The 16,734-nt window shown below is 50.7% G+C and overlaps 2 protein-coding genes and 1 non-coding gene across 3 annotated transcripts in view; all 3 read left to right on the top strand.

Annotated features, from left to right (window-relative positions):
• Positions 1 to 75: 75 nt before the first annotated feature.
• On the top strand, positions 76 to 4,496 carry Clbn (Nuclear export mediator factor NEMF homolog Clbn). The gene is made up of 2 exons (XM_077629403.1): positions 76 to 928; positions 1,865 to 4,496. The coding sequence occupies exons 1-2, from the start codon at positions 357 to 359 to the stop codon at positions 4,299 to 4,301; spliced, it is 3,009 nt and encodes a 1,002-aa protein (XP_077485529.1). The 5' UTR covers positions 76 to 356; the 3' UTR covers positions 4,302 to 4,496.
• Positions 4,497 to 7,535: 3,039 nt separating this feature from the next.
• On the top strand, positions 7,536 to 7,608 carry TRNAR-CCU (transfer RNA arginine (anticodon CCU)). Its single transcript has one exon. It is a non-coding gene; the product is annotated as a tRNA-Arg (tRNA).
• A 624-nt stretch (positions 7,609 to 8,232) lies between these two features.
• The window catches only part of LOC144096598 (alpha-crystallin B chain-like), a 73,235-nt gene continuing 64,733 nt past the window's right edge, over positions 8,233 to 16,734 (top strand). The window contains exon 1 of the mRNA XM_077629405.1: positions 8,233 to 8,303. Within this exon, the coding sequence (XP_077485531.1) occupies positions 8,248 to 8,303 (56 nt within the window). The 5' untranslated portion in view covers positions 8,233 to 8,247. The remainder of the gene's footprint in view (positions 8,304 to 16,734) is intronic.

Genomic DNA, 16,734 nt, shown 5'->3' on the forward strand with positions numbered 1-16,734 from the left:
TCTTGTAATGGTCGCTTTGTATTTTTTTTTTTTTGCTGGCACGCACACACTTTGGCCAAACTGTCGCTCAAATACGAGACGAGCCAAGCGCTGTCTGCGTTTTCGTGTGCATGATTTGTGGCAGAGTAGTCGTTTCGGATGAAAACACTTATTTTTCTTTCTCGCACGATTTGACAACTGGCATCCACACCAAGTCTCAAGCGCTAAGGTGCCGCGCTTATCAAGCGGTATGGCCATTGTGCTGACATATGACGCCGCAGTCATCTTCGATCGCATCGCCGAGCAGACCTTCACTTTCACGCTGTAAGCGCATCGTAGTTTGCTTTTTGAGTGGCGGCAACCACTGAGCCGAAACCATGAAGAGCCGCTTTAGCACCGTCGACATCCTCGCGATGGTCGCCGAGTTACAGAAGACCGTCGTCGGCATGCGAGTCGTGCAAGTGTACGACGTCGACACGAAGACCTACCTCTTCAAGCTGAGCCGCCAGGAAGAGAAAGCCGTGCTACTGATCGAGTCTGGCGTGCGACTGCACACGACCGAGTTCGCGTGGCCAAAGAACCAGAGCCCGTCGGGGTTCGCCATGAAGCTGCGCAAGCACCTTAAGAACAAGCGCGTCGAGCGGCTCGCGCAGCTGGGCGCCGACCGCGTCGTCGACCTGCAGTTCGGCACGGGCGAGGCGGCCTACCACGTCATCCTGGAACTGTACGACCGGGGAAACGTGGTGCTCACGGACGGGGACTACCTCATCCTGAATATCCTGCGGCCCCGCGCCCTGGGCAAGGATGAGGACGTCAAGCTGGTGGTGCGCGAGAAATACCCTGTGGAAGGCGCGCTAGCCGAGGCGCCTGCGCTGGACGCCGAACAACTGGCTAGTGTCCTGGCGGGGGCCAGCCCGGCCGACACGCTCCGCAAGCTCCTCACGCCCAGGTAGGCACACGGCGTAGCGAAGTGCGCTGCTTTCGAGCCACACACACCCAGTGCTCACTGTGAGCGGCGTGTTTATTGCAGCAATGTTGCTTTGGATGTTACTCTACTTTGGTAACTGAACGGATTCCAAGAGAAGGCAAGTGCTGCAGGATGCGGCAGAAGGTTAGGTGGGCGGATACGATTAAAAAGTTTATGGGGATAGGGTACCCACAGCTGGCACAGGACATGGTAAATTTGAGAGACACGGGAGAGGCCTTTGCCCTGCAGTGGCGTAGTCAGGCTGATGATGACGACGTTTTTCTTATAGCAGGCCTTCAGCAAGGCCAAAACAAATCGCTGCGAATCAATACAGGGTATAGGTCTCAGTGATGCTAAAGGTTGGACCATATGGGGAAGCATCATAATGGAAAATTCACTGCAATATGCGACAACTGGTGGCAACAAAAGGCAACCAGGCAGGGCTTCTCTTGTTTTTTTCGTCTCTAGAAGTTATCACATAACGCATTAAATTTTTTTGCCATGAGTCTTCTGTGCCCTGCTTCTCTGCTCATAAAACTATACAGTTTTACACTAGTCATCATAAGGCAAGCGTAAATCTGAGGTTTAACTTTTTGGCACAGCTTTCTGGGAGTGTGCTTGGGATGGGCACAAGTGTAGTGAGGCTATTATCGCGACGCCTCCTTTTACTTGCTTGTGGTATTAAAATGTGGCACTTGGAAATGATATCCCGAGTGATGTTATTCAGTGAATGAAATCGGGACATGGTACCCCCATGAATTGCAATTGGTGTATGAAAAAAATAGCATCAGTTGCATGCTGCCATGTATGCTCTTGATAACTAGCTTCCAAAGACTGTGACTTGTGGGTTATTTGTAACGTCACTAGAGCATTCCTAGAGGTTTCAGAGACCGACACAGTTCTCTCCTTTCCCCTTAGGACACTCTATGGTCCAGCCCTTCTAGATCATGTGCTGCTGGGTCGTGGCCTCTCAGCAGGAGCGAAGATCAGCAGTTTTCCAGCTGAAGGACTTGCTGAAAAAATCCTCGAGTGCTTGCGTGATGCTGACGCAATCATGGCACGGGCGCGATCCGAGCCGTGCCGTGGCTACATCGTCCAGAGGATTGAGAAACGCATCCAGCCGGCTGAAGACGGAAGCACCGAAATCGTCTCCTACCAAGAGTTCCACCCGTTCCTCTGGCGGCAGCACGATGCTTTTGCAGGAGCCAGTGGCAACACTTCCACGATTGAGCTGCCTTCGTTCAGTGTAGCCGTGGACCAGTTCTTCTCAAGCGTTGAGATGCAGAAAATCAACCTGCGCGCCCATCAGCGTGAGAAGGAGGCGCTTAAGAAACTTGACAACATCCGCACGGACCACGAGAAGAGAATCCAGGCCCTAGAAGAGGTGCAGCAGGCAGATGTGCGGAAGGCCGAGCTTATTGAGGTCAACCTGGAACTTGTGGAACGGGCACTCGGTGTAGTCCGCAGTGCCATTGCGAACCAAATCGGCTGGACGGAGATTACGGAGCTGCTGAAAGAAGCCCAGGAGCAGGGCGACCCCATGGCATGCTCAATCCGGAAGCTGAAGCTCGAGACTAACCACTTCGAGATGCTCTTGAAGGATCCGTACGATGACGGCGAGGAGGCCCTGGTTGACATCGACATTGACCTGTCCGCGTACGCCAATGCACGGAAATATTATGACCTGAAGAAGCATGCCGCGGGCAAACAGCAGAAGACCATTGAATCATCAGCCAAGGCGTACAAGTCAGCTGAGAAAAAGACGCGTGAGGCGCTGAAGCAGGTTGCTTTAACCACTAACATTGCCAAGGCACGCAAGGCATTTTGGTTTGAGAAGTTCTTCTGGTTCATCAGTTCAGAGGATTATCTTGTCGTGGGAGGCCGGGATGCACAGCAGAACGAGGCCATTGTGAAGAAGTACTTGCGGCCGGGTGACATTTACGTACACGCAGACTTGCACGGCGCAAGTAGTATTGTGATCAAGAACCCTACAGGCACTCCCGTGCCTCCGAAGACCCTTAATGAAGCGGGAACAATGGCCATCTGCTACAGTGCGGCCTGGGATGCTAAGGTGGTGACGAGTGCCTGGTGGGTGCATCACCACCAGGTCTCCAAGACGGCGCCTACAGGACAGTACTTGACGCCTGGAGCATTCATGATTCGCGGCAAGAAGAACTACTTGCCTCCATCCTATCTCATCATGGGCTTCGGCTTCCTCTACAAGCTGGACGATGAAAGCATTGAGAGGCACCGAGGTGAGCGCAGGGTTCGTGTTTCAGAGGACGAGACAGAAGTCAGCACAGAACCGCCGGAGGAGGGGCCAGAGCTGGAGCTGTCTGATGCATCGGATTCTGAAAAGGGGAGCGTCAAGGGTGACGGTGACACAGACAGCATCAGGGGGGAGGCAGAGCTCTTCCCAGACACAGTGGTCAAGCTGCCACATGAGCTAGAAGCCCCTGCAATTGAGCACAGTGACCAGTACGCAGCCGAAGAGATTGTCTATTCGCAGCCCAACAGGGGCTTACAGGTCAACCGCAAGCCAGCCGCCAAGCCGAAGACACAACCACCGCCTGAAGAACCACGAACTGTCACCAGCACAGAAAAGACCACCGCCAAACCTAAGAGAGGAATGCATGGCAAGCTGAAGAAAATAAAGGAGAAGTACAAGGACCAGGATGAAGAAGAGCGTCGCATCCGCATGGAGATTCTGGCATCCGCTGGTGCTCCCAAAGAAACCAAGAGTCGTAAGCAAAAGAAGGGCAGCAAGAAAGAAGGTGGGCAGGCAGTTGCTGGTAAGGCAAAACAGCCACCACGCAAGCCTCAGGCCAAGTGTCAAACAAATGCGGAGGCAAACGTAAAACAACCAGACATCACTTTGGAAACCGATGGCCCAGGACTGGAAAGTTCAGAGCAGGTGTTGAAACAGGAAGGTGTCGAGCAGACAGTAGAAGGTGGTTTACGGCCAGCCAGCAACAAGGCTAGGGTCCCAATAGAGGATGAGGACCCACAGGCTGATGCAGAGGAGGACGAGGATGAGGCCAATATCATCGATGAGCAACAAAGGCTTGTGGCTTCGCTGACGGGCTGCCCGTTAGCAGAAGACGTTCTCTTGTTTGCCGTACCTATCTGTGCTCCGTACGCTGCCATCCAGAACTATAAGCATAAAGTGAAGGTTACACCCGGCACGGGACGGAGAGGCAAAGCGGCCAAGACAGCCCTCTCTGTCTTTGTGCAGGACAAGAACACGAGTCCGCGAGAGCGGGACCTTTTGCGAGCCTGCAAGGACCAAGACATCTCGCGCAATATCCCCGGCAAGGTCAAGCTGTCGGCACCACACCTGCAGAAACGGAAATGAGCGTGCTGCTTGGCCTTTTCTCCCTGGAGAGAACAGTTGGGGTCAAGTGGTTGTTATACCAGACGTGGCAGTGGAACATTTGCCGGGCTCTCAAGTCTTGCTGTTTTAGATGACTGTGCATTATTGAACTAACACATGGAGTGGCGCAGTGGTGTGCAATCCAAAATAAAGCGTATTACGTTAAAGCAGCTCAAAGATAGTGCTGTGCTTTAACTAGACACACATTGGTGCCTGAGGTGTAGCAGAACAGGTTGCAGGCGAGGAAAATTAGGATATAAGCTGTGGTCATTGTTCGAACATTTCCTTGCTCTATTTTTGAAACTGGGCATGCTTAGCTAGTTTATTGAGTTTGTAAGCGAGAGCTGGCAGCACCAAGTTTGGCTGTAAAGGCTGTTTTATGTGCATGTGGCATTTAACAGATTCAACTGTCAGAGCACAGCATTAAAGTTAACTAAAGATCAGATAAACATAACCCATTATCAAGACATGGTGAGAGGACTTCTGTCCTGACCCTTCTTGCATCTTGCACTTCATGGAACATCATAGGGAGCCATAGCCTAAGAGCACATACATGAAGTCAAAATAGGCATTTTCAATCTCAATTTAAGCTGACAGGTCCAGCACAGATTTCTTGTGATCCTAGTGCACCTAGTTTTGCAGTGGAGGACATTAAAGTCGTCAGCAATTCCGAACGTTTCGATTTTGTTTCAAATGTTCGAAATGGGCGTGAGGAGTGTCGGGGTGCACTGAACATTTTTAAGATACCGGCATCAATTTCTGTTTCTGCTAAAAATTGTTTGTGGGCACCACTTTTCAAAATTTTCCTGAAAGTCTTTTGCGTTGTTTTCAGGAAGTCAGTGATATTGGCTTCCTTTGAAATCTCTGCTGCTATTAATGGGAGGTCCATTTCGTGTCTAGCGATAAGGATTGCTTTTCAAAACCAAATAATAGAGGTGGATGTCGCCAAGTTGCATGGTGCACATGGCAAGTGCTGATGTTGTTGTGTTATTGTTGCCTCTGAAGAGATGGTGCATACCCTTGGTGGGGGATTGGCAAGGGTTTGTTGTGTTGTGCCCACTGCTGTCTGATGCTGTCATCCCAGGTGAAAATTTGCTGCTGGTATTCTGCTCGGATCCTACTGGTTCCAGCAGTACTTTTATATTAGCACATTCCTAGCAGCTACTGGAACCAACAGCTGATGGAATCAGTAGGTGCTGGAGCCATTAGCTTCCATATAGCACCGAAACATTACATTTAATTCTGTTTAAATAAATCATTCGTACAATATATCCTTTTGAACCTTTCTGAAACATTAAAAACAAATGGTAACTTCCTAAAAAGTTAAGCACGCACAAAAAAAATGAGCAAAAAACACTCGAAAACTACAGTAAATCGGTAAACTCATCCTGCAGGACCATGCAGATCTGCCCCTAGTAGGATCACAATACAGCTTTAAACCCCTCTTGAAAAGCAGCAACTAGCAACAGTAAAGCCCTATAACATAGATAAAACTTGCATGTGTAACGTGTACTCACATTCTAATGCCATATGGATTCGTGCTTATATATCCCCCCAAGATGGGTGTCCCACAGGTGTTAGTGGGGAATGGTTAATAAGCAAAGCCCTCTCATTAAATCTTGGCACTGTTTATTCAATTTTCAGCACTCACAGTCGAATAGATTTAGCTGCAAGGTTCTTTTAGCTGAAGGATATAAAGGAAAAAGCTCTCCAAACAACAGCAAAAATTCCTTATGCTGGAACCAGTGCAACTAACAGAAAACCACTAAGCACCCTGCTGGAACCAATACAACCAGCAGTGAGTCAGTAAGCACCCTGCTTGAACCAGTGCAACCAGGAGAAAACTGGCATAAGCACCCTGCTGGAACCAGTACAACCAGCAGGAGAACCAGAACAAACCAGTAGGTTCCCATTAACAAATTTTCACCTGGGGCTTCTCTTACACACTGGAATATTTTAATAAACGTCATGAGGCTGATTTTTTTTGTGTTGGGAACAGCTTCAAATGGCAAAGAAAGTAATTGATTGGGCTTAACAAGTTCACTGCGATGGTGATCATTGAGGAACCCTAATCCCTGCGCAGCGTGGCCCACCGGTGGCCGCCTTTAATTTGCTTTGGTGTGTTGCGACAATGCACAGGGAGCAACGGTGAATTTAAGCCATTTGGAACCACCAACAAATGGCAACAGCGACATGGCATGTGTGATTATTGCAGGCTCTTTGATAAATCAGAGCTGAGCCACGGATTCATCACGCAACTCAGTACTCGCTGCGGCACAGCATGAATGCATGACGCAACCCCCCCTCCCCTCCCCCTCCCGGTGACCCCGAAGGGAATATATGGCTCTGGGTGACCCACGAGGCATTGAACATGTTAAATGTGCTTTGTTTTTTAAGGCTGCAGTTCCGTGAGCGTGGAAGTTTGTGGCATGTGTGTGTGTGTGCCCAAGTTTTTGAGTCGTCATTTTTCTGAAATAGGTGTTTCAGGTGTACAGGCACAAATTTTCAGATTTTTCTCCGTGGTATGAAATATTGTGTGCCTGACTGGATTAAATGGTCATAGTGCTGTGTTTATAATTTTATATTGTGCCCTTATATCTGATTTACAGTGCCCATAATTGTACATCGCCGTACACGCAAGTCCTGAACTCCAGCAAATTTCTCAGCTTTTGAAGCTGCAAACCCAGCCGGAGTGAAAGCGGGCGTATGATGCTGTCGTTTTACGATCATGGGCAGGCATCTTTGTTGTACAGCTTAGCGGTTGTGATGCGAAGTTGAAGGTGCAACTTCAACATGGTAGAAATGCGTTGCTTCCTCGTCTGCGCCTTCGCGTCAGTTTTCGCGTACGTACATGGAGCTTCGGCCTTCATTCACGCTTCGAGCCTTCTGAATTGAGGCAAGCTAATTTGAAACTGTCCGCGTTTTCGCAATTCACGGGAATTGTAAAGTACCAAACGTTAGCGTTCAGCATGCCTGAACCATTTAACGGTGCGCATGCGGCACGTATTAAACATAGTAAACACGATTTAAACGCCCCGTATCGATAGGCGCACTGCCACAGGTCTTGCATTCTCGCAGGTAGGTACGGAATCGTACTGGCCCCGAGTGCTGATGTGCGAGAGACCGGCGCTGCATCTCAAAACTACTGGTTGTAAGGAACGCAATTATGGTTAGTCCATGCCTTAAGTAGCCTTGAATCACTCTCTGCCTACTGTCGCCCCTGTGGCCTAATGGATAAGGCATCGGTCTCCTAAACCGGGGATTGCGGGTTCGAGTCCCGCCAGGGGTAGTTGCTTTTTTTTTACTTTTACTCACTTTTTTTTGCCTTTGTTTGAAGGCTCCCTCTCTTGATAGCGGCAGTCGGCCCGCGAAACGGGCTGGGCGTGTGGGAACCGGTCCAGAAATAAAGGAGGCCGGGAAAGGTGCCAGCGCGACGCTTGCGACGCCGGCGCAGGCGGCGGTGCCGCCGAGCCGCCTGCGAAGCTGAGCCGGCCGTACGGCTGTACGGTTCCGTAACGTTACTGATGCGAAGGCGAAGCGACAGGAGGTGTCGGTGAGGCGCAGGCGAGCCCACTGCGGGTACTGCCGTTGATTGCCGCGGCAGTGTGACGTGTACTTTGGCGCCCGGATCATGCTTTCGTTACCGCGTTTTACACCTGTTGAGTGCACCGTTAGATCACTGATTTGCACCTGTGCCTATCAGCATGCCACCCAGAGGTGCCACTCGGAAGTAGCGAATTGTAACAGGCGTCCCACGCCTGATTTAATGTAGAGATGCGGGGTACCACGTTCGGCGGATGTTACGATCATTTGGGAGTTTTATGGCGCGAAATTGTGGGTGCAGATCGAGAGCCATGCAGCTCTTGTAGTTGCACATTCCATAAACGGTTTGGCGAGTTGGTGTAACACGCCATGTTGAAACAGCGCCATGGCACATGGGCCAAGACGAAGAAAAGAACGTTTAGGACAGCGGAGCGGTGTTGGGTATGTCCTTCGTTTTTCGTCCGTGAGCCGTGCTGGTATTGAGATGAGAATAATTATAAATTGTCCTCATAGCTGTGTCAATACGGAGTGAATTGTATTTCTGTCGTAAATGCTAATTAGTAGATAAATTATGAGGAGCAAAAGTAAGTAATGAGGCGTCTTTGTTCAGAGGACTCCTTACTGGTGCGTAACGTTGTATGCATGGTTGCTCTCTTCAATCCTAGCTCGCGCTCAAGGATGGTCTTTATCTTTTCTGCCTCGTTGGTCGACGCCAGCTGTCTCTCCAGTTTCACTGCTAATGCGGGATGAAAATACGGGCGGTTCATTACTGAGCTTTAATTGCGCTGTACACGTACTACGTATACCTAATAGCCCCGGCGTCAAAAGCTTGCCGAGCTCGTGCAGCCTTTGCTGCAGTTTTGGAACACGGCGGAATGTCTGTTCCCACGCTATATGAGCCCTCGCTACGAGAAAAATTGTATTTTTTTTTCAGCGACTCCCTCGCCCTGTAAACATTTAACCCGGGGTGTACAGTTCCAGGCTATAGGTACGGTCCGGATGTAATAGTGACCGGAAACAACGTCTGTTCAAGGACGCGGTAGGGGAGTTTCGCTGAGAAACTGGGCCTGGTGAGAGGAAGAGAATCCGGTTTTTGAGCGGTCTCACCTAGAGGTGAAATGCACAAAACGCTTGCCTTCTGTGCGAATTAATGTCAGTGCACGCGTTCCCTCCTCTTCGGCGACTCTTTCTTTTTTCCTCCTTTAAGCCTCTTCTTCGTGCTTTTACTTAACGGGCGAGACTGGAGCACCTTCTGCTGGAGTTCCCAGAACTATCTGTCCACACCACCGTATCGGTGGCATGGTACAAGAGGATGGGTATTCCTTGTTCCAAAGCGAAAGAGATCCTCTTCCCGCGCGGTTCCCCATCCTCCGACGTCCGGGCATCCCGAAGCTTGCTCCGGTTTCTCACCGATTCTGGTCTTGCCGCTCGGTTCATTAGCGCCCACTGCTAAAGCCGTTGGAACTCTTACCGCATTTTATTGCGAAAGCAATACTACGCCAGGTCTAACCGCCCGTCGCGTATGCCGTACGCCAGAGCCGGCGCTGGGCTTGGCAGGTGGTGTGACGTCAGCTCTCTCGTTGCTATGACGACGCGTGACGTCAGCTTGCTCCCCGCCGCAGCTAGAAGGGAGCCTCTCGTCGCGTGTGCCGTGGCCTCCGAGCCGGCGCCGCGCCTATCAGGTGGTCTCTCCGTTGGTATGACGATGACCTCGCCTTGCGCTCGGTCCGTGGCGGTTTCACCGGGATATATAGCGGTGCGCTACGCGTCGGTTGATCAGTCTCGCCATGGAAGTTACCGACGAAGAGTCTATATCTGAATCTAGTTGCTCTACTGCTTCGGAACAGTTAAATTCTAAGGCGAAAGCTAACCAAGCTTTCGCAATTCAACCAGGCTTAACGGGAGCTAAACCACAGCCAATTTTTTTATTTTATTCTCATTTAGTTTTCTTCTTTTGAATCTCCCCGGGAGGATGGTTCCTGTCCGTACCACCATTCGTGTCACGTGCAGACCGGCTGCGTCAGACGGTTATATGCGGAGTCTTTCCATTCCTCCCGCCGCGGTTTTCCTTTCCACTCCACGGAGGCCTTCCAGACCTTCTTTCTACTCTTTGTATCAATCAACCCCTCACTTATCCCCCTCCCCCCTCTCTAATCCTTTCTCCCAGCTGCGATGCTCTGCATCTCCCTCATCTTCGCCTGTATTTTCTCTTTGTTTATTACCATCTCCCTTCCCCTACCTCCGCAGCCTGGCGCAGTTGCGGTGACACCGCTTAGCTTGCTGAATAGTGACGTGCGGCGGTCGCTTTTCCCTTTACTTAACAAACCGCATTCTCTTTCACTGCATGATCCAGCTCTAAAAAAAAACTGACAAGGTGGTTGCCACTATATGTAACACGAGACTCAGCGAGAGCTGTTGTGGTATTGCTAGGTAATTATTACCTGCTGCTGCTGCTGCAGCAGCAGCAGCAGCAGCAGCAGTGGTGGTAATAATCATGCATGGGATGGGGAGTATCGAAGATACTGCTGCAGCAGCAGCAGCAGCAGCAGCAGCAGTGGTGGTAATAATCATGCATGGGATGGGGAGTATCGAAGATACTTCATCATTGATATTGTGACGGCTTTAGTGGATACCGCTGCTATTGTTTCAGTTATGAGTGCTGCGTTTAAGTGTGTCTCCTCGGACGTAAAGTTTTGTTTCGGTGGGACAAAAATGTCCAGTTTTGTGGTGTTAGTGCTGAACTGTTGCCTGCAGTTGGAGTGTGTAGTGTTAAAGTTTCCTTCAGTGTTGAAATGTTCGGTACGCAAATGGCGGAGCTCGCCTGATCGACGTACGCCGTTATCCTTGGCCTCGACTTTTTGCAGATGTGTGGCGCTAACGTCGACTGTCGCACCGGTGAGCTCAGCGTCGGCAAATGTTTCACCACTGGCCTTGTGGAAGGCTCGTGCAGTGGAGAAAGTGTGTTCTGTGTTAGCCGAGATACTGTCGTGCCCCCTTCTTCGGCTGTATGCGTACCGGTTTCCTGCCCCGATACCACTGTCGACGTGTTTGACCCGACTGTCGAGCCGAACCATTTGACTTGCATGAAGAAGAACATCTTGGTCCCTCATGCCATGGTTCCGTCAGCAACGGACGCACTGAACTGTGGACAGTGAATGGTTCGACAGAATATGTGGTTCTGCCTGAAGGCGCGAAGCTTGCGTCATGCAGCCACGACTCGCCGGTATCCGTTGCCTTGGGCGCGGCAGCGCCAGAGCTTTATGACGAGTCGCAGTTACTTCGCATGATCTACAACTCGCTTTGCACTCATGAGCGCCGTGCTGTGTTGGCACAAGGAACAGGAGACCAACGAGAGGTTGTTCGGAAGGATATAAAAGTGAAATTATATTTGCATCTGCTTGCATTGCGGAACGGGAATATAGAGAAGTAGTGTGAGATTCGAAAGGGGAAGACACCGATGAAAAGTTTCGACGGGGTTACAGGTTTTTTTGGCATTCTGTTTTCATCGAATCAGCAGGTGTCCTTGTTGGAAACCACCTGAATCACATTCTCTTGCCTGTGCCAACTGCTCCAGTTTCTGTTCAGTCACCGTGTGATGCAGAGCAGGAACCCTTTTACTCGACTGTAAGGCAAGAGTCGTGACTTCAGCTCTGGCGACGAGCGTGAACACGAAACATGCAGTCTTGCTTTGGGCTATCCGCGTTGCGACGAACTTATATCGTGCCTCTTGGACTGACCTTATTTGTTTGCGGCATCAGACAAAGCTACCGCGGATGAACGTGAGTTTTGTGCTTCACGCGCTCCCGGGAGCCAACCGGCAGGCAGCTACGGCTCCTACGCCAGCGGGGGAAGGGAGGGTGGCGTGCCGTGACAGCAGCACTCCTTCCAGGAAGACTGGAGCGGTGCGTCCTCCTGTAGGCTCGAGCTGAACGTCTGAGCTTGGGAGCGGAGATTGCTGTGCTCAGGATGTAATGATCACTCCCTAGGGTCCATGCGACGTGAGTAGCGTTCTTTGTAAGAGATCAAGAGTGGTGTCTCTGCATACGCTGTTGACGATTCTGTCGTAAAGTCAGTGGCTAGCCTGAGGCCCTCCCTGCTTCCAACAGGGAGGTGTCTTTTCTGGTGTCCTTTGTACACCCCCAGGCCGTATGGGGCGCATTCTTCAGGTCGCCTCATACTATACAAGCTGGTTTTTGCCTGCTATTCGATCGCACTCCTGGAGTATGTTTTCAAACTGTTCTTGTTGCGCACGAAATGGGCTATATAGGTTTATTATAAAGATGCTGTGTTTCCCCGCTTTTGTGCAAGGACTTCCAGCAATATGTGGTTAATCCCGGTAACTGAGGTGGAGTGGGCCACAGAGGCTATGGATTTTGATATATACACAGCGACGCGTGGTGAATCCGGGTTAGAGAGAGAGAGAGAAAAAACTTTATTGGCGCCAAAAATTTGTCGATTCAGCGGGACCCGGGTGTCTTCATGTTGAAGTTCCGAGTCCTCCAGGGGTGGTGCCCTTATTCCAGGGCACCACTGAGTCTTGCTACCTCACACGCATGCTGGACCAGTCCATTTTGGACCGCCAGCACGCTGCTGGTGAGCAGGCTCTCCCACTGTTCCGTATTGGGCTCTTTTAGTTTATGGAATGAATAATTGTTTTTACACTCCCATGTAATATGGTATAAAGTGGGGGTGGCTCCACACCACTTGAATGTGTCCGCGTACTGGTTCGTGAACATTTTGTGAAGTATGTGTAAGTTATGAAAGCTTCCTGTTTGCAGTCTACGCTAACCGACTGCCTCATATTGCGTTAATAGCTGGTGTGGCGGAGGATACGCCATCCTCTGTCATCTGTAGTGATTTAGGATTTCCCCGTACGATGGTTCCACCTTTGTGGTGGGCTCAGGGTCACTTGACTGTCTAGCCTCTTAGGGTGACGGATTGCGTTCTTATTTCGTGAAGGCAGATGACGTCGGGTGGAGTAGGAGAGGTCTGAATGAAGAGTTGTAACGACTGTCCTTTTTTATGAAACGAGCGACAGTTCCAGTGCCATATTTCCAATTGATTTGGGATGTCTCGAGGGGTATTCTACTCTTCCACATTTCGTGGGGATGTAGGGCCAAGCCAAACACTTTACAGATGGAAACACGTCTTTTGAGCGGTGGGAGGCGTTGCTGACCAGCGGTAACCTGGAGGACCAACGGGCCCTCATACAACAGGTCCGCAGGGCAGCTCAAGCCAGTGGAGACCTGGAAGGAAGGCCCCACCCATAAGCTCGCCCAACTCCCCTTCACTTTAATAAAGTTTTTCCTCCTCCTCGGGCTGAACGGACATTACGGCGCAACGCCAAAAGCTAAGAGCGGACTGCGGCATCCAGTCGTCCAAACAGGGGAAACCGAACAACAAGAGTCGCTGAATGAACACTGCGGCGGTGCCCTGTAACTCCGCCTCGGAAGGGGCGCTCGTTGGATTATGCCGCGGCAACTGCAAAAAGTCTCGACCTGAAAATTTCGACCTCAGTGAGTGACGACCTCACTCAACCTCAAACTCACGCGTGAGGTTGAGGTATGATTTGCTGACCTCACTCACAAAACTTCGAGCCGTCGCCGAGCTCACCACACCTCACGGCGTGAGGTTGAGGTCGACCTCATGAGGTTGCCCACCTCTGTTCAGCAGAAGTTAAACAGCAGCTAATTTTTTTTTATCCAGCTGAGGCTCGGCTAGATCACGTGGTCAGGCAGCAGCCGCTCGGCGGCTGTGGAGCGTCGGCGCAGCGACGGCGGACTGGGCTCGGCGTAGCGGTGAAGTCACGTGATGCTTGCTATGGCAGTGGCGCCACTTCTCGCGGCGTCATGTGGTTGTGACGTCAAGCTCCAGCTGTTGCAAGTCTGGTTTCTCGGTGCCGAGTTTGCTCGCTCCTGCTAGGCCAGTAAAATGCCGTAAAGCTTTCGCTTTAATCCTGCGCGGAGCGCTACTGGCAATTTGTCGCCCGGCCCTACATGCGAGGAAGGAGCGAACGCAGCCAGTGCGCGCAGCCGTCCGGCCTGGCGCAGTGTGTAGCTATTCAGCGACGCTGTCGCTGCCTGACGTAAAAGAAGCGGCTACAGGGTAGGACTAAATAGCAGCAGGAAACGACAAAAACCACAAAGGAAAAAATTTGCTCGGTTTAATTGGTTTTTAGGGAAAGGAAATGGCGCAGTATCTGTCTCATATATCGTTGGACACCTGAACCGCGCCGTAAGGGAAGGGATAAACCAGGGAGTGAAAGAAGAAAGAGGTGCCGTAGTAGAGGGCTCCGGAATAATTTCGACCACCTGGGGATCGTTAACGTGCACTGACATCGCACAGCGCACGGGCGCCTTTTTCGTTTCGCCTCCATCGAAACGCTGCCACCGCGGTCGGGTTCGAACTGCCGAACGATTGCTGTCGGAGTTTGTTGTATCCACAGAGGAGCTCTGGGTGTAATTTTAAGAGCTTTAGCTCTTATCACGTTTCCCTATTTTTGTGGGGTCTGCTACCACCTCCCTTCAGCGTGAAATTTTCTAAATCCGCGGAAATGAAGATGGCGGCCCCTATAGTAAATCGATATAGCAACCGAAATGGAGATAGACTGATGACGTCATTATGTATCGAATTGGTGATTAATTGGTAACGTCACTGATTTTGGGACGTCATAATTAACTAGTCACGTAACTATGACTGCAGGAGCCGCCAGGAGTAAAAACATTTTTTTTTTAAGTTGCACACCGGTACCCTACCAGTTAAAGAGTTTTTAGAGGGAAGGGATAATCTTTTTGCTGTGGTGAACGAACTGCTTAATTTGTAAACAGCCGTGTTTTTTTTTGCATTGCTGCGAAAAAGTTTATTTTTGCGATGTGTTACAAAGGATAATAATAAAGAAAGCGATACCACTTGACGCGCAGGGAATTCGTTATTTAAGCACTGATAATGAGGGTGAGGTACCATTTGATCTCATAATACTCTTGGGCCACCACTGTATATGGCGCTCCAGAATGGTAGGCTATCACTGTGACAAAGATGCACGACCTGCCCGAACGTATTTTCGGGAAAGTGTGGACTGGTTTCTTGCCATCCGGAAAGCCTCTGCGGAGCCTCCTGAGTGGCTCTCGAGACTAGAGCCACTGTGTATGTTACCTGCATTTTAGTATGACGAAGCCAGACTCGTGCTGGCTGACCACGACAGTGTCATATGTACATAGCGTCTTGTGTGCTTTTTGTTGAGTGTTTTTTGGTTAAATGTTATGTGCCAAAGCCAGGCAATAAAAAAATAAAAGCGGAGAGGAAGCATCCCCGTCTCCCATTTACGAAGGTAAATGGCGCAGTAATTGTCTCGCATCTCGGTGGACACCCGAACGCCGCCGTAAGTGATGCGCACCGGAAGCCCGCGAGCGGCGGCGCCGCTCTTCTGTGTGTGCGGTACTGCGGCCATAGGACACCGTAAACTCCCGTACTCGAGCGAGGCCCCCTGGCGCTCCCGCTCCCACGGTCAGTCTGCGGCACGAAGCCCTCCAATAGACATGGTGTGCTCCGCACGCTACTCGGCCAGTCTTTCTTCCTTTCGACGACGACACGTCGAAACAGTAGTGGAGAGCTCTGGAATAAGTTCGACCACCTGGGTCGCATAACAGGTCGCCTAGACTCTATGACCAGCGAATTCAATTCATACAAACTCCAGGTCACCGCCTGGATACAGCAGTTAGCGAATGGCATCAAGGCCATAAAGGAGGCAGTCTCCCCTCGGCGGCGCACCCCAACGCCGTGATCCCCCCCCCCCCCCCCCCCAATTTCTTCAAAATGGCTCCTCGCCAACAAATTGAGGTCGGGTAATGGAACTGCAGGAGCTTACGTCCCAAGCGAGGCAACCTGCAATTGAACATTCAAAGCCTCACTAGTCTGCCGGACGTAATAGCACTCCAGGAAGCTAGTGACGCGGCGAAATTGCCGGGCTTTAAGGCATACCTGCCACAGGGTTACGACACGACGGCGCCGTCCGGCTCGTTTACTGCCACCTTTGTGCATCGCAACATCACAGCTATACAACGCACTCTACACGACACTAAAGTAGACTACACACTAGGGGAAATAGTACCTAAGAAGAAGGGGGACGCAAACCTTTTCGTCCTAAATGTGTATTGCTCTCCTAAGAACAAGGGCACTGGCCTGACCAACCTGGTGGTCAAAACCCTTAAACTTGCAGCCAAAGCGCAGCTGCTGGTTGTCGGCGACTTTAGCACGCAACACCAGGCATGGGGTATAGGAAAGCTAGTCCCAAAGGAAAAAAAAATTCGTTGAAAGCACTTAGATATCTCTTAACTGCGGGAAAGCGAAAACCGTTTGCGGCTCATGGCACTGATTTGATTTTGCCGCGCTTGAATCCATTTCACGACGGAGGAGAATAGCAGCTGGCGCGAGCATGGCAGAGCGACCACGTGACATCGCAAGGTAACCTAGGTCACGTGACCTAAAATGTAACGGACGGACGCGAGTATGAGCCATTAAAGTCTATCGCCTTAATGAGCTATCGGAAACAATACAGGATCCATCCTGAATAACCCCCTGTAATGCACACACATAGGCAGTAGTGTCAGCGTGGATACCTCCCCAGATAAGACGTTAACTAGAAACACTAAGGACGCTAAGTGATCCAACACAGGCCACGCATTACGTAGTGGTCACTACATATTATCTGTATCAATTCACACCAGACCACACAAAGCCTCATTTGCAAAAGCAACGGTTACAGAGTGGGATAGGTTTAGGAATTTACGCCGCTTAATCGCTCTCAGAACCATCACCAACCACTCGGAATGGGTCGATTCCCCCAAGAAAGACACAAAAGCTGCCACCGTCGAGC

This window comes from Amblyomma americanum, chromosome 7 (assembly GCF_052857255.1).
Source record: "Amblyomma americanum isolate KBUSLIRL-KWMA chromosome 7, ASM5285725v1, whole genome shotgun sequence".
NCBI classification, from domain to species: domain Eukaryota; kingdom Metazoa; phylum Arthropoda; class Arachnida; order Ixodida; family Ixodidae; genus Amblyomma; species Amblyomma americanum.

What these genes read in the sequence shown, in the direction of transcription:
- Clbn (XM_077629403.1), top strand. Translation starts at nt 357, where the DNA reads ATGAAGAGCCGCTTTAGCACCGTCGACATCCTCGCGATGGTCGCCGAG. An exon ending in CGCAAGCTCCTCACGCCCAG is followed by an intron (nt 929 to 1,864) that starts GTAGGCACACGG and finishes CTTTCCCCTTAG; the next exon opens with GACACTCTATGGTCCAGCCC.